The sequence below is a fragment of the Chlamydotis macqueenii genome, chromosome 3 (assembly GCF_036417535.1).
Source record: "Chlamydotis macqueenii isolate bChlMac1 chromosome 3, bChlMac1.mat, whole genome shotgun sequence".
NCBI classification, from domain to species: domain Eukaryota; kingdom Metazoa; phylum Chordata; class Aves; order Otidiformes; family Otididae; genus Chlamydotis; species Chlamydotis macqueenii.
Genome location: NC_141558.1, coordinates 91,644,165 through 91,662,519, shown reverse-complemented (window position 1 = coordinate 91,662,519; position 18,355 = coordinate 91,644,165). Strand labels below are relative to the sequence as shown.

General features: G+C 38.6%; 1 protein-coding gene across 1 annotated transcript in view; it reads right to left on the bottom strand.

Annotated features, from left to right (window-relative positions):
- The window catches only part of SMYD3 (SET and MYND domain containing 3), a 414,779-nt gene that overhangs the window by 30,715 nt on the left and 365,709 nt on the right, over nucleotides 1-18,355 (bottom strand). Inside the window, exon 10 of the mRNA XM_086744446.1 lies at nucleotides 17,291-17,465. Coding sequence (XP_086600572.1) covers nucleotides 17,291-17,465 — 175 coding nt within the window. The remainder of the gene's footprint in view (nucleotides 1-17,290; nucleotides 17,466-18,355) is intronic.

Here is an 18,355-nt window from a genome sequence, read left to right as displayed (position 1 = left end):
TATCAGTGATGGAGGTCTGTAACCTCTAGCTGAGTGGGGTCATGTTGTGTGGGATCAGCACACATTCAACTGCTGAAAAATTTTTACTGGGAACGACAAAATGCAAGGCAGTGTTATATCCTAAAGCAGCAATTTCCAGGATGTGGTCCCTTGAGGATTGCTTTGGGTTATGCAAGGGTCTCCCCTTGAATCAAATATCTCAATTTTAAATGTTGGGAAAGCATCCAAAGGTCGACATTGTCTGCAGCAGTGACACCATCCGGGCAGTGGAAGTAGAGATAGTATTTGTGGGTAAACACAGAGGCAGGAAGGAAAATTCTGTTCTGCTGCTTGTTATTTGTAGCTTGTGTCCTAAGAGAAAAAGATTGGCATTTGGAGAAGAAAAGACATGCCTGTAGCTGAGTAAGCAGGGATGGGAAGGTGTACTGAGGTGGGTAGGAACGCAGGGAAACAGGAAGATAGTGTTTGGTGTTACATGAAATCGGGGAAATGAGAGTCCAGCACCAAGTGGGAAAGAAAGTAACCCCTGGAGATTTGGCAGCTGCCAAAACTGTCTGCAAAAAGTTGATGCTCCACTGCAATCAGTAAACTGATTAGCTAAAGCTATCTAATCAGTGCTAGGGTACCTAACAAACTGAGATGTTCAATTGTCATTGCTTAGTTACACCAACAGGAGAAACATCTGCCCTAAAGTTTAAACTTCCCATTTTCCCCTGCTATACTTTCTCTCAAGCTGCTTCAAGAAAAGCTTCATACCTGGAAGAAGCTTCCTATAAGCATTCATAAAAACTACTTCATTAGCTTTCAGCAAGTCCCTCATTAAAACTGCTCCTTGTCACAGTTCCTGATATCTAGATTATGAAGGAGCTGGCAATGTGTCACTCATGCCCATCAGTAGTCAGGAAAGGACTGATGTTCTGGTCATACTCTATCTTATTGTTAGCCTGTCCTCCCCAGATCTGCTTTATCTATTTCTGTCACAGCTTGGGAAAAGAATCCCTTTTTTAGCCTGATAACAAGATTTATGGAGCCATCACCTGTCTGCCAGTTCTTCTCTAGTAATTCTGAATCCGTTGGCCAATTTTAGCTAAATTTGGCAGTGATGTGGAAATCTCAAAGATATTTTAATACTCTAAAAAACCAAGATAACAGAATATAAAGATACTAATACTACATTCCCCAAGGTAAAGAACAGAGTGTGAGCTTGCCTTGAGATAGATATGATAGAATGCATGCAGGAAAAATGTTATAAATTCTTCACTCCTGGGAAACTCTGGTTTGTGCACTATAAAACCCATTATGCTGTCTTTCTAGTGAATTCTCTGATGTGTAATAAGTAGTATATGAACACTGCAGCATAGCTATCATTCAGTCAATCAGCATAAAAAGTCAGTCAATCAGAGACAAACATCTAATGGAAAAATAGCTCCCTTAGTTCTGGAGACTAGTGAACAACTCACTTGTTGAATGTTGGCATGGTGGTAACTTTTCCTTTAAAGCTCACATGCCACTGCCCAGAGCTTCAAACAGCCAGAAGTTGTTCTGATGTTCCTCACAACTATCATGAAGGCAATGAAAGGCTACAAGGAACATACTGAGCTAGGCTCTGAAATTCAGTGATTTGAGGAGTCCACAGTCTGCAAGTTTTCAATATGCTCATTGCACATGTCTGCAGCCAAATTTTCTGTATGCTTGTACATCTATGGATAGCACTTCAGGGAAATCTATGGCTTACAAAAAGGCAAACATTTAAATGCAAAGAAGAAAAACAAATCTCTTGAGTGACTGTTGTTAGCAAACTGTCTTCAGGGAGACAACATTCTATAAGGTATGTCTATTTAATAATATTTTTTTTTTCTGAAATAATGTAACCTTCTTATTAGAGACAGAGGACTGGACATATCTCACATAAATCTCTCAACTCTGGTTTCTAGTATGAGTTAAAGGTCAGTGATAGCTCGGTCAAAGGGCACACACAGGTTGGCATCAGGGATGCAACAGGGCAACATGCAGTGACACAGAAGGCAGATCATGTACAAAATTGGGGATATTTTCGCATTAGAGAAGGAACAATGGTGGCAGCTATTAAAACCAAGGCAGTACATAAATGAGGGCTTGCTCCTTCAGACTGTGATGAGCCATCCCCAACATCTCCGCTACAAGCATCGGGCAGAGGCTGGATTTATTCTCACTATTTAGACTTACACTTACACTACACACTGACTTAATTTTTCTGTCACTTCAAGTTAGATAGTATCATTATCTCTGATCTCTCTGATCCATCAACCTCTCTTCGGCTTCTTTTAAAAAATATTTTGAAATAAAAAGTCACCATACTGAAGTCACTGAAAATCAAAAGCTGTGAAAGAGTAAAGAAGAAGGCAACAGTCATACAAGCACCAATCTTCACAAAACTGGTTACACCATCTTATGATGTTTTTGGCCCCACATAAACTCCAAAAAAAGTTTCTGAGAAATGTTAAGTACATAAATATTGACTTATTAAGCACTGGCATTCAAAAATATCATAATTTATGACAAATTCCTATACTGCATTGTGTATCTTCAAGAATAGGAAAGTAATGTAGTCAGACAGTCTCAAAATTATTAAGTTCCCTTTTCATTTTCCTGAACTCTCACTCACTAGTGTTTTTCACTGATGTTAAGTTAAAGAGTGATAATTAAAAAAAAAAAAAAGACTTGATAATGATTTTTCTTTAGGTTATCCAAAACCCTTTTGCTTAGCAGAAGAGGGAGCACTATACAGTGAAGAGCATTCTACTGATGTCTCATGAAATCTTTGCTTTCTAAATCAGTATTTTGCCTGGGTTACATGATAAAATAATTCATAACCTCCATCACACTATGAAAAGTAGGTATCTTCAACTACCGAGAACAAAGTAAAAATGCAAAACATGACTACATTAAAATTAAAGAGCAAATGATGCTTCATTGAACTCAGAGAGAATTAGAAACACCTGTCAACATACTAAACCAAAAACTCCTACAGTGAACAAAAGTCATAAGTGCAGCTCTGTTACTTCCAGAGAAGTTTGCTGATATAAAAGTTATGTACATGAAAGAGAAGCAGGTCTTGATTTTATGAAAGCGTCCTTATAAAGAACTGAGGAAGAGAAACACACTACAGGATCCACACACATAAGATTCACACATTGGCTGATGATTGTATGAGTGTGTGACTTCCTGCACTTCCAGGCACGTGAGAGAGGAGGATCTGTCACTGCATTGCTCCTGCATAATGAATCATCTAGCAATAATTTATTCCAGCCGACGTTTTCCAGGGATCCTCACTGTCAGATGCAACAGACACGGAGACAGAGACAAGCAACAGCCACTGCACTGGGAGTGAGGAGTACAGAGGAGAGGTCAGAAGAGCAAGTTTCCTACCCAGCATGCAAGACTTGATAGCTGTGAAGATACTGGGAACACCTTCATATGACTCATCCACAAGCCATCTACAGTTGTCTGATCTACAACCAGCACAAGAGATGAAACTCAAGCCCTAATGAAGCCAAGATAATTTTGCCAATAACTACAACAGTGCCAAGTAATCCACCTGCTGGCTTTGAATTTTTTTTCAAACACATTAACCAAAGATTGTGTTTACTTTGATATACAAAAGAATGCAGACTTGACAAACCCTCTCAACTCCATCCAGGCAGCGTAGTAAAAACTGCTGTGTATGCAATGACTTTTTTTCCCACATAATGTTCAAATAACATTGAAGTTGCAGACAGGATTCAAGTTTTTCCTTATTTAAAAAAAATTCACCCCATTTTTACCATGGTATTTTTTTTGCTTCATACATTAAAAATAAAACAAAATAATTTAAAAAACCCAAATCAGCAATTCTGTAGCACAAAAAGCAGGCACGAAAGGAAATATTTCCACTGATATTGTGCAAATTCTGTTAGTCTAAAGCATTAATGGATATGTACTACCATAGAGTACTATGCCTGTAAAATGCAGAAGTTGAGCTCTGATTATATTGTTTGCAAGAGAAATACGGGCCTCAGAATGAACAAACATATGTGTTGCAATTCATGGCGCTCTCTCACCTTCTTTGTGCCTTCTCCCTTTTCCCAATGGGAGTGAGAAAGGGCTTGGCTTTTGCCCATAGCTGTGCCACTGAGGTGAGCAGCAGAATGACAAAGTTCAACTAGTTGTGGGAACATCAACATTTACCCAACTCCTTGTGGCTGATGGTTGTTTTACGCTACCATAGTAAGATACGTGTAAAGCTTTTTCCCTGCCACTGCTTTTTGCTACTTAGACATTTTGGCACCTATTAATACATTTGAACATGAGCTTAAACTTCTCTATTTACAGCCACTCTACATGCGGTCTCTGATTTTCTACTAACTTGGAGGAACTTCGTGTGCTTGACATCTCTGTCTTTATGTAAGTTGCCAAGAAGCACTAACAAGCAAAGGCACAGACAACACAAGTATAGAAGCCTAATTGACACAAAAATATCTTTAATTTCTTAGCAATTGCTGCAAGACCAAGCACTTACTGGAACAATGTATGGCACTCTTGCAGCATGTCCCTGATCCTTGACATTCTGCTTTGGGCAGAAAGAATATGCATGATACACAGTATTACTGGGAAAAATTGAGAGTTTTGGTCTGGGGTTTTTTTTTGTAGCTATACAGGTTTTGCCATACTTTGCATAGTCAAGATTCACTTAAATTTGAAGAGGTATGACCTTTTCATTGAGCCTTTCAAAAGCATGCTAAGGATGTGTCCTCCTACCAACGGCACATGCAAACTAGCTCAACAGAATATTATATACTACACCCTGAAGAACATATAAAATGTAGTTTTAAAGTTAACCAGAGACTGCAGCACACATCACTCACAAGAGTAGAATTTACCTCCAGAAACACATTTTTACTATTTTTTCTCACTTTTCTCACCCCGGGCAAATTTCTCAAAATCAGCTGAAACAAGATCTCTGCTACAGGTACAGAAATTCTGCACTACACAGAAAGTAAGATGTTAGAAGTCCATATCCTCTTTTTTTTTATTTGGGAGACACACTGATTTTATTACTTTCAAAAAATGAAACAACCTCAAGCTTCTGAAAATCTAGCCTTTCTTTTGATTCGTTTATTAAGTTGATTTAGTTCAGTATGAAACAACAGGATAAATGTCATGTAGTCTGTCTGCGAATTCCATACCAAGATTCAACGTGGTGCAAATTTTGGAACACAAAAACTAAATTGTCACTGCCACAATGGCACACTAAATCCATAAAGTAGTGACTGTGGTGAAGCTTTGCATAAATATAAGGGCCTTCCAGATCTTCATATGAGGTTTATTATTTCTTCAGATTAGCAAGTGGTGGACCTCAGAAAGTCATCTTTAAGGATACAAATGTAATGTCTCCCTTACATACATACCCTAGTGGAATTTTACTTGCAATGAGATCCATTGTCTGCAGAGTTTTACAGTCTTCTTCAAAAGATTTATAGGATGCTTCACATTTTTTCTATTAAGTGTTACAGATTTGTATGCCATTTCCATTTAACTCTACCTCAATTCTATTGATTTATGCTAGAATTTTGAGATGCCTGCTATGGACTTAATTTTCCATTGAACTGTAATAAGACTCCAGCATCTTATTCTTTCTGTTGTGGTAGAATCCTTCCTATTTTTTCAGTTCCTTAGGATATACCCAGAATGATACCGTACTTTTTACCCATCTCATTATTTTAGGAGATAAGCACATATTTTAAGTAAAAGTCCCTTCCTGATGAATTTCTACGGACCTAATAATGTTGGGTTCCCCACCTGCAGCTACTGGCACCTTACTGAAAATTCAAGCATATGTGGCCCGTGTTTATTTAGGTTAAAACAAGGAAGCATCCAACAAATCTGATAGAAGCTGCACACTTTCATGAATCAGTCTATTTTACAGGTTCCATCTGCTCTTAAGTGCTTCCCAGAGAACAAACACTGTGTCACTATACCACATATTTCCATTGCACTATCCCAAACACACTTAAGCTGCTGACAGATTAATGCTTAGTTCACTTGTGGCATACATTCTTGGGTTCTTACACATGTTCTTATAAGGAAATGGAACTCACTGAGCACTTAATCACAAGTTGGGGTAGTGTTATTGTATTGAACACAACACACTGACTTTGTTTCAGGAACAGGCTAAGGTATCTCTGTACAAGCCACTGCTGTCACTAGCACAGCCAAAGACCCTGGAAATCAAATCACATTTGTCAAACTCAGTTAAAAAAAGGCAAGCAGGAATTTAGCAAAGGGTAGCCCTTTGGGCTAGGGATGAGGCACCTGAGGAGTGTGCAGAAATGGCCAAAGGACTGCACTCTTTACTGGAATGCAACTTGTACCGTTTAAGCATGCATATATTTACTTAAAGCCATTACCAATAGATCTCGATAAAATGGCTGCAAAGACAGGGAATAATAGGCAGATGCAAAAAACAACAGCAACAAAACTGAAGTAAAATACAAACCAACTTGCTAGAGACATCACCAATCCAGTTAATTGTGAATTTATCTAGCTAGGAAGCAGCAACAGCAAAATAAACTGGTAGGGGTATATGCAAAACATGAATATACACCATTAATATCTGCATTTGTGCCTAGGAGAAAGGTAGAGTTTCATGGAGAATCCTTTACATCCTCACCTGACGTGAAACATGTTTGATTAGTCCAGAGCAGCCAAGAACCTCACCTTGTCTTATGTTTAAATATAATGCACAAAAATGAAGAGGATAGCATTTTAGGGTGAACATCAGAGAAATTATAAGTAAATTTACTGCCACATTCAGCTTGGCAAATACTTGTCCAGTTCTGACCTTTGAAATAAATTTTATAGAAGAAAATGTAATGCTTGACTCCCTAAGCAGACAGACTGCCCAGTTATACACACCACACCGTTATCACCAACAGTGAAGGCCTTTTGCCACTGAACTGTGGCAATCAGTGAAATCAGGATCCACAAACCACCACTGATTTCTGTGAAGCTGTGTCCTTTTCATTTTTCAGTAAACTTGTTGTCACTCTTCCCTTGCTTAACTTAGCAGGGTCTGAGTACAATTCACAGTGGGTTTTTCATAGTGTCACTGGATGCAGTAAATTCTCTGTCCCTGGTGTTTTTCAAATGCAAAGATCAAGCACAACGATAGCCCTCACCACTGCACACAGGAGGGGAAAAGTCATGTCCCACTGCAACACCTGGAGTTGAGTGTCCATCAACGGACGCAGTTTAACACATCAGAGGTGTATAACCACTGTACTTGTTCTCCTCAAGGTATCAGAAGACAGGAGTACTTCCCTGGGACAATGCTGCTCTCAGAGCAAGGCAGAGGGGTGAAAGTATGGAGTACTTAATAAAACAAAAATTTTAGTGAAAGTCAATATACTTTTGTTTGTGCCACAGCTTAACATTGATGCTCTATTACATGAAAAAGACCTTCCCCCCAATCCCCCTCTTTCTTTCTCTCTGCACAAGCAACCTTGCACAATTTGATAGCATCTTTTGATAAATATCCAGTGTTGGTAAAGCTCACTCACACTGCACACATGCCAGCAAGACAATACACAGATGAACTGAATCCAGACAGGTAGCAACAGATAAAGCTTGAGTATGCATTCAGGATGTTATCTTACTGCAAGCATGTAACCTGCTTTTCATCTCAAAATTCTGAGATGTTTAATTGGTAAAGGTAATATTACCCAACTTGGTTACACATTTTGAAATCCCTTGAAAAATAAAAGGCCTTATGCTGGTGCAGCACTGAGACAAATATCTAAGATAACTTATCTCTACCCACTGCCATGAGAGCAAGCAGCTAACTAGTAGGACATTTCCCTGGTCATAAGTTATTTTTGTGTGATTTATTTTTGGTAAGATTTGAGAAGTTACACTATGTTTTATAGGATACAACATCTGTGTTTCAGAACACCTCAAAAAGTACAACATGCCGCAGTTTCCAATTCTTCCCAAGCAAGATTTCTGGTCATATCTATATAAACATTTTAAAAACATGAATTTTGCGCCACTGTGTAAAGCGAAGTTTTCCACCAAATGCTTTGGTAAATCTTGCAAATTCCCTCTATGACAAGAAAATTAATCTCCTAAGTGTTTTTCCTTTTTATGACTGTATATACTGAGGCTTTTGTTTTGTAGCAACGTAGGATCTAATTCCATCTTTCTAAGTCTGCCAAGCACACTATTGCATGAAAAGATTTTCTTTTCTCTTTCTCTTTTCTATTTAATCAACAATGAATTGAGTAGAAAGACCTAGTTTAGGACGCTTCTACTTCTTGGCTGTCACTTTGGACAGTTTTCAGAAGACTTCTGAAATGCTGGCCAGCCTTAAAAGTATATTAAATCCTTGGAACGCATCATTCAACATAACTGAATGAATATGGAAATGTATTCATGGTGTGGCTGTAATGAACACACTTTGATTCCAGAACTTTACCTTCACTTCTGGTAGCCCATCAACCATATCTTCCAAAAGTGCACTGCACAGCTAGAGAAAGCTGATTTTCCTCTTAGGAAAGTGTTTCCATCTGTGGCAGTATCTGTTTTCTTTGCCCTCTCTCTTTATCTTTTGTGATGATGGGCAGATATTTAAAAAAGGCTTTTCCTCCTAATTTTGATATTTCTCAGCTGCTTGTAATTGTTCTTTGGTTGCATGTACTCTTCCCTCTCTCCCTTTACTGGTCATGTGTGCATTGTATTCCTGTTTTCCTCTGAGATGACTTTCTTTCATTTGCAAAATACATAGTTTTTATTATTCATTAGTAGACTTGCATCAGTTTCTGAAGGTAATTTTTTTCTCTCTGATATATTTATCTTGTTCTCACTTTTGTGGGCTTCTATGGCCCATTGGGCAGCCTACTTTCTGTTTCTCAGAGCCTTTTTACTTAGCAGTGCTATAGCCTGTCTTTTGTTAGCCTTCCAGCATTTGTAATCAGTTACCATCTTCGTTCAGCTCTCTACCTGCAGTCACTTGCTTTTTGCTTCTTCCCTCTTACTTTAATCTTCAAAGTCACATTACTAAAGGTGATTTAGGCTTCTGCATCTTGCCTGATGATGAAATGACAAACTGAACCTGAGAAAAGAGGTTACAGTATACTCAAGGGATGAGAAGGGCATCTGGGAGAGGTAAGGGAGTGGGAGAGGAGGAGCACTGAATCACCTCATTAACCATGGAATTGGATTGTTTGGGGCTTGGCGGACATCTCATGGTTAGATACCAGCAGACAGTGTTTGGGGTTCTGGCCTAAAGTAGATTGGTTTTCTACTAGAAAACCAGAGTGGAAAGGAAGGAATCTTAGAATAGTTTGGGTTGGAAAGGACCTTTAAAGGTCATCTAGTCCAACATCCCTGCAAGAAGCAGGGTCATCTTCAACCAGATCAGGTTGCTCAGAGCCCTGTCCAGGTGGCAGCCAAGGGAATACATGCAGGAAGGTTTTGCAGGTAAGCATAAGGTCACATCATAATGTCCACCCTTTCACTCTAAATTACATAATCCAATATTTAGATGTTGTACAGAGAAGTAAGGAGAAGATAAGCCATTGACTAAATTTCTGAAGGCCAGGAACTGTTGTATTTATGAGGTAGTGCAACTAGTGTTTATGTAGCAGTCAATATTCTCAGCACTTCCTTGAACAGTCCCCTACGGCACAATACTGCTAATTATACAAGGCAGAGTACAGTCCTAACGTGGCTGTGTCATTTCTTATACCAGGATTAGATAATTTAGAACTAGTTCTGATACCTCCAAATGTTCCCTATATAGGACTGGGTTTTCTCATTTTATGGGATTAAGGAAACTGACTAACAGACCTTAACCAGGTCAAGTGAAATATAGCTCACAGAGGTTTGATATGGTGGACAGGATGCATGAACCTGTTAACCAAGGTAGCATTACATGCAAGCTCAGTAAACACAGGACCTGAAAATAAGGGTATTTCTGCTTTTCAGGGACATCTGAGTAATGCATTCCTAATAAGATTTTCTATTACATTTTAGCCCTTTTACTCAATAACTGGTAAATTCAAGTCAAAAGCCAGTGATCTTGTAGTCTACTGTCACACCAGTAACTGTGTGGTCTCTAGGATTTGCTCACTGCAGTAATTTACCTTTTCCTCTCACCTGCATGTTGAGTTTTTTCTCTTCCTTTCCTGTCAACATCAGTCTGGGAAATTTCAGCTTTACTCAGCATCACGTATTTTGCTGCAGAACCTCTCTGACCTTCATTCTCCGTTTTCCAGCTGGATGGATCATCTCACTAGGAATTTGGTCATTCATTGGCATGGTTCTTGTTTGACAACACGTCCTTCAATTTTCTGGTTCTGCACACCCGTCTTGAAAGCACTGCCTTTCCATCACTCACTCTCACTGGCCAATCTCATTGATTCACCCTTTAGGCAGACTACGTTCTTCAATTTCTTTGCTCCCTTTATCTGCTGATCCTTTCCTCTTTCCTCACTCACAACTGTGTTTTTCCTTTTCAGTAACTTTTTCACTTTTTAAATACAAAAAATTATTGGGTTTGCATGTTTTTCAGCCTTTATCTCTAAAGTTGCTTAGACTGTTTTCTTGCTTAAATAACTCAATTTTCCTTTTTCAGCACTGTTCACATCTCCACCGCTAGGAACTCTTAATTGATTTCCTCCTTAGAAGTATGTCAAGTCTCCACTTTCTGCCTCCTCAATGCAAATTGATAATTTATTCAAACAAAGAAATAGATATTTTCTGGCTAAAATCACTCTTCCTAATTCTCCCTCCAGAGAATGCATTGTTCCTTACAACTTATCTGCTGTGATTTTATGCATGCCCTCTCTCTTTTTTATCTCTTTCATCAGAGATAGTATTGTAAGTTTATCTTTTTGTTTTAATGATTCTCCTTCCCTTTGTCTCCCTTTTCACCATGACTTCTGCCTCTAAAATAGCTTTTTCAAAGCAATACTCAGTTACTGTCGAAGGAATCCAAAACTCTATGTGAGAGATGGAGAAACCAACACTTGTAGTTGTGTCAGAGAAAAATGAAATGCTGAGAAAACTTGGTGTATTTACTACACTAACATCACTAGAAGATCACTATTTGTAAAATTCAGATTCAAATAACTCTTGGCATAAGAGAAAGGTGAAACCAAAAACTAAAACTCGAAGTAGAAGCTAAAACTGAAGCTAGTAAGAACCAGTACATAAATACAGAGCTAGTAGATGAAATCTATTAGAAAAATCTTGCAGCACCAAAGCTATGTAAGAAAGTCTTAGCCTACCTAAGAAATGTGCTATATACTGAATGAGGTACTGTTGTTGCTGAACTTCTGCTTATGTGTGACAGAGTACATTGGACAACCTAGAGACATCAAAATTATGCCTGAAAAACAGCTGGCATGACTGTAGAGTAAGAAAATGTACACATATGCACAATACGTGAAAATAGGGAAAGGTAGAGCACATATGGGACTGTGTGGGAAACGGATTGATCAGGACACAGATAACTTCGACACCAGACTTCAGACATAAAACATTTATTTTCCTTTTTTTTTTGGAAAAGGCTGTTGGCATTGGAAGAGTCTGGAGATGAGGAAACAGGGAGGAAGAGAAGATAGGAGTGGGCTGCTGAAGTGCTTTAAGGGATTCCTAAAGATATCAGGCCAGGGACAAGCATGCTCCCTGTTTATCTACCAAATAGGTACACTGAAGCTAGAAATTATGCACATTTTGCTAAAAACATCTGTCTTTTGGAAGAATTGCCTACAATTAAGCACTCTCCAGTTTATACTGGGTTTTCCTACTCAGAGGTCCAACAAAAAGACCTAATTAGAGTTTACATTTTTCATGGTTTTGTGATGTATATTTTTGTCCTTTGAGATCTGCACAAGAGACAGCTGACCTTCTCCAGAACACAAACCATCTTTAGGTTTCTGATTGAAAAAACAAAAATGCAACAAAAAAAAAAATCTACTTTGAGGCCTGTGTTATGTCACATAAAGGATATATGAGCTAAAGTGGAGATAAAGTAGAAACAAAGACAATTATCATACAAATTATATGAATGTCCATAAATAACAGTCTCTCATGAAGATTTCTAACTGCTTCATGAGCTGTGGTGGTTTGTAAACTAATCTGTGCTAATGGTGTCAGCTAATTTCATATAACTCGCTAAATGCAAACAGTCAAGAGTGATCTGCTATCAATAACCTGGGAGGAAAAGAAAGTGGAGAGGTGATCTCAGTGCTGTTCACTGTTTCTACCTGCTTTAGAAATTTGTCACTATCAAGCTCTCATTCCTCTGTTGATTTCCTTACACTGAAGGTGCACCAAGGCTGCTTGGTGCTCTTCACCTGGTTTACAACAACAGCTCCCTGAGGTTCCAGTGAGTTGCGATGCCCCTAGTCTTGCACATGTGCATAGACACAACCTGCGCTTTTAGCAAATGTGCCTCCTTCTTCCTTTCACAGACCTCTGATGTTTACTTGGGACTACTATCTTACCATCCCTAGATGACAAATCAATGGAACCATTCATGAACCAAAAATCAATTCCTAAATCCTACCTCACATCATTTTGTTTAGGCAATGGAAAGAAACGATTTTCCCATGAGCTGTATTTTTAAATGTCTTATAGTTCTTTGGTAAGATCTTTTTTTCTCTTCTTTCCACACATTTTGCTCTAAACATTAGAGATAAATGCCCATGGCCATTTTCTAAAACTCCAGAAAAGTGAGCAAGGTAGATTTTATTCTTTCTGTTCCTTGCTTTATTCTTTCTTTGAATTGCTTTCTCCCTCATCACATTTTTTGTCTCCCCCTCGGGTGATCCCAGAGGTAAGATTTATGTTTACTACTGGTGTTTTATGATTAAGACACTGAACTTCGGTCACTGAATTACTACTATCTGTTGGTTCAGAAATCTTCCAGCCACGCACAAGCCCCCAGGGGACCTCCCACAGGGTGCCGATTGGGGCTGAATCCAGACTTTAACCCTTAAGCACTAGCATCCTCCAGTGGCCCTATTTATCACTGCAGTTCATTTTTCTTTTTTTTTTCCCTGTTTTCTAGGTACTCTTAACTTTCAACGTGAATGTAAATTCAAGTCACGTGCCTCAGAACTAGCCAGTACCCGGAACTCTCCTGAACTCAGTAAAGAACCATATATATTTGATCACAGGTAAAGATGAAAAATTTTAATTTATTTCCAGTCATTCCATATATCATGTGTGCATTACAAAACACATACCAGTAGGAGCAGGATTTTTTTTTGTAAAACACATTTGAAGAAGGGGGAAAAAACAGACCAAAAGAAAATCAGACTCTTTATTGTAGAGCCTTTTTGAAGAAGAGAAAATGGGTTTGGAGTGTCTTCCAAGAGTATTAGGTTCTGCAGCTATTTTTGACTTTTTTACATGATCATGACTCATGGAAAAGATACTATAGCAACCATCAATTTTTAATCTGGCTTTTGACTGAAGTTCACATACTTAGAAACTACAGTCCATCATATCTATTGAATTAGAATTCTAAATAAAAAATTCCCGGCATTTCCTTCACACAATGAAAATTCAACCATGTTCTCAGAAAATACTCAACAAGAAGCACATCCCAGCCACTGTTCTTAAACCCAGCCCTTTGCAAAACAATCCAAAGTTGTGTTGACTAGGATTGTTTTCCCTGCTCCCTAAAAGACCTCAGTCACTGAGGAAAGATGAAGTAATGGGATACTGCAAAACTTCACTGGCAGGGATAGGAGGAGCAAGAATAGCAGACAAATGATGCACATTAACACAAATATGGGATGCTTGCACCTACTCAGCTTCCTCCCACTCCAGAAGCAGAACAAGCCACATCAGCACAAGCCCTGTATTGGTGCTGACTCAGCGGAGGGAGGATGGAGGGGGAAGGATGTGCAATGCTACTGGGGGAAGAGACAGAACAGCACTTCAGCACAACACTTCTGTACGGGATGAAGAGAAGGAATTTCCTCTCGTTAACGTTTGAGCCCTCCAGGAACTTCTAATGCTGCAGCATTGGAGATGAAGGATTGTTTATTAAAAGAGCTCATCTGAAAATCAGTGGGACTTATACACTACCTTTAAATTCAGCAGGAGATTATGAACAGTGCAGAACAGAAACAGATGAATATGTCTGTCCTCTCTGTGTCAGGAGCCCAGAGAGGTGTCGCAGCTTTACTCTATCTCTTCTGCTTCCTAAATCCAGAAGGCCCATGATGTCACTTAGCTACTTCTTTTCTTCCTATTACTGTCGCAATAGCTGAGGACATCAAGCAAAGTTTTATACGATGCAGACTTCCACTCTTCATCTGCAGGGTAAGCACTGAATACTTGAGACAAGGGAAAAAACTCCAAACTCAATCCCTAGAACATATGTACCTTCTCTGCAATTTAAGGGCTAAATGCTGGGGCCCTTCCTCAGAGGTAACCTAAGGGAAATCTGCCTTACTTAGTATCTCTGAATCCGATCCTTCATGAGCAGCAGTAAGCCCAGAGTGTGAATGTGCTAACTGAGACATGACAAACCCATGCAACACCTCTCGCTGATATTCTGTTATTCTGTGGTTAAGGCTCATGAGGATTTTTGAAAGGAAGTTTATTTTTGCAAGCTGCTGAGTGCTGACTATGATGTGGGGCAGCTTTCACTTAGGCAAAAGTCTTAACTTTTGTTAAGGCTCTTGGATAGGCAGACTATTCACTGTGATATTTCCAAGAAAAGCTGTGTAGATACATTTGGCTTAGGCCATTCAGTGAAAGTAGATGTTTTAGGTTTTAACAAATAATGGATAGTTATGGTTCAGCACAAAAGGAGAAGGCAGCTTTTCATTTTGACAGCCACCATCTCACCCTTTCTTTTGGAAATTCTAGAAATATTTGAGAGGTCCTAAACAATGTTCCTCATAGGTTATTGTCACTACATAAAACATAGAGGTCAGTATTCAGTGTGACAAATGAATTTTATGTAGCTTAACCATCTGTCTCCACCGGTTACATGAAGTGGATGATTCTGAAAAAGTCAGCAACCATCGTAATGATAAGATACATTATGATACAATGTGTCACAAAGCACTGAAAATTAATCCTGCTACTAAAGAAATGGAAAATGCACAATAAACACATTACCTGAAATTAAAATTGTTTTTGACCAAATCTCTAGAGCCTTTAAAGTTGTAACAATGGTTTCCTATTTATATGGACTGCTAGAATTCTCAGGTGATTCCCTGTGGAGAGCAGTATGAACACTTTTTCCAGAGCTGAGGAAAGGAAAACAGATAGCTATAATGGAACTGCAGGAGCAGCCAAGCAGTAGATTGATTCAACAGGAGAAATTCAATGCATCCCAAAAGATTTCCTAGGATTTGCTCTCCTGCTGCTTAGGGCACAATTTGTTGTAATGAGAAACTGAGGATTTTGTTTCAGGTGTGTCAAAGCTTGTAGTGACGACTTGAAGGTACAAAGAAAAAGCAACATCTGAAAAAATCTCTCTTAAATAATGCTTTTGGATGAGGAGAGAACAAGGACAAGCTCTTCAAGGTGTAAAAAAAAGTTAGATATCTCATGTAAATAGCATTTCTTCAGAGATACTAATTGAATGCACAGTTAAACCCCTTCCTTCATCTCCACACTCCTGCGTCAAACAGCTTGAAAACTACAGCACACTTCAGTAAGCAAAACAGAGAAAGCTTTATTAAATTATCTGGTAAAATTGCACTTGGTCTCACTGTAATCTCTGCTTTTGGAAATGTCTGTAGAAAAATTCTAAGTTTTTGGTTGTGAAGAACTGAATTAACAAGTTATAAAATGTAAAAAAAAAAAAAAAAAACAAATGAGGGTTTGTTGTTGTTTTCTTTTTTTTATTATTCAACATTTAAACAGGCAGACTACTCTTCATCTGGAGCGTGCCACACGGCAGGCGGCTGGCAGGACGCATGTACTGCTGCAGTACTACATAAGCCCTGTTTGAAAGGTTAAGTGGGACATGCATGACGTGAATTTCACCCTGAAGAAATGTGAGAATTTTTAGGCGCACATGCCCTCCTCTATGAGAAGTAATAGTCATTATGAACACCAAACTTCTCTATTGCTCTGGTGTACCACAGCCTATGCGGATTTCTCGCTAACTCCTTTATAGTGAAAGCTCTGAAATGCTGTGTTGTTTCTCAAGTAAAGCCCAGAGTTCTATTCAGAAACAGGCTGCCAGATGAAATTTCCTCAGGAAAATGCTGAATGCTGATGGCATTCTGGTTCAATTAGGGAAGACATGTAAAATCTGAGATGTTCATATTCACAGCAGCACCTATTATTCAGCAGTAGGATGTCCCTCATACTTCTCAACATCACACTATGTACTGGAACATCATATGATGTAGAAGAACCAACACAGAAGGAATGGATGCTTTAAAAAATACCTTACCAAGAATGAACATTCACATTTAATGACATTATATCTGGACATTCAGCACAGGCTTACATTTAGTTACAAACAACACAAATATCCAGAACCCAAAGATTTGAGTCTTAGAGCTTTTAGAACACAGACCAAAGCAGAGAGCACCTGCCCTTTCTCCACTAGACCAAAGCTGCATTACAGCTTCAGGTTCCGTTTAATTTCAAGACCTACCACATGATGTAGGATCCCCTAGAGCGTCTTTCCTTATCAATAAAAGGATGTTAGACTCAGAAACTCTTCCAGCACGTAGCATAGGAGCAAGTACTGACCAGGACAGAAGAACAGCAAGCACTTCACCACCTCAGCTCCTTCCCAAAATAAGGATTAGGGGCCTTTTTTATTTCCAGCTGAAACTGCATTTTGCAAGATTTTTTTTTATTATGCTTTCTGTAAAATCTATGTATAGAGTATACAGACAATATACATTATTTGAGCTCCCTACCTGTCCCTCAAGCTTGACCTAGCTCAGCATAAAACACTGATAGCCTCATGTCAGTAGAGTCTGAACCACAAAGTTAGCTTATGATCAGGGATGGGGCAGCATCTGAACACATGAAACAGTGAGGAGCTAATAATGTTATTATTATAGTTCCTATTATAATTTTATTTGTTCTCAGCCTGACTGTGAAAGCAGAATGGGAGTTCTGCCTCATCCATTAACCTGGAAAGCAAGGCAAGATGTACAGCAAGAAATAAAAACATTAAGAAGCATCTAGATGAAACACACTCTCTGCTTTTAGTGAGACAGCCCCCTATCCCCCTGTCTTTGGAAACAGTTGAACCAATTACATCTCTTACCTGTATGGTCCCAGAGTCCTGCTGCCATAATACAATGCTTCTTCCCAGCATTCAAGGTTAATACAGGCATCCATGGCGCAGTCAAGCATTTTCAGCTGGTAGATATTTGTGTCTGGAAGACGACTCATATCGCTGCTCAAGAGATTCTGGCATCTTGCTAGAACCTGCTCCCACTCTGTTATTACCCTTAGTTAAAGAAATAACTTCAATCGAACAAAACCACAAGTTCTAAGCATTGTTAGCAAGGAGTAAGAGCAATAGGGCATTAATATAAAACAGCTGCCATAGTTCCAGACTCTGCTTCAATTCTTGAAAACATACTTGAACTCAGAAGTGGTAGCTTAGGTAACTATGTTTGGTTTACATTTAGCAAAACATTTTTTAAAGAAGGTAGTATTTCAGCAATAAAGGGTAAAAGAAAGATGATAAAATGAAAGTATATTTTAATACATAACAAACTAAAATTCAAACACTTTTTATTTAACTGCTGAAACATTATTATTTACTTAAGATAATCCTTCAAATCTTACACTTACGGGCAAAAACCCATGGAAGTGTGTCTTAACAAAATATCTCAGCAGCTCAAAAAATAAATTTAATTTTTTATATATTAAAGATTTCATTTAGAAATCTCATAAAGTTAGAACCTTTTCTTGCACTTAATTAATTTTCTTTCTCCTTGAAACAGTTCTAAAAAGCATTATTTTTTTTCATTTACAGCTGCATGTTTCATGCATGAAAGAAAAGCATCACAGTTGTGATGTCTGACTGTAGTTGAGGATTAAGGATCTTTGCAGTAAAGAAGATTATTACCTCAGTGCTAAAATAATATTTTTTATGTGTTTGGAAGAGAGGAAAAGTAAGCTGGGGCTTGCATTCAGTTTACTTGGATATTTCTTACCACAAATGACTTATTTTCTTTATGTTCTACACTGGTTTGACTTCTCTGGGGACCAGACTCTTCTGTCTCTGCCTCACCTAAGCTGAATACTGATACCCCCAGATTTTAAATGAGTACTGCCATCTGGGACTTTATGGGAGTCCCAGAATGCAAGCAGTCTAGAC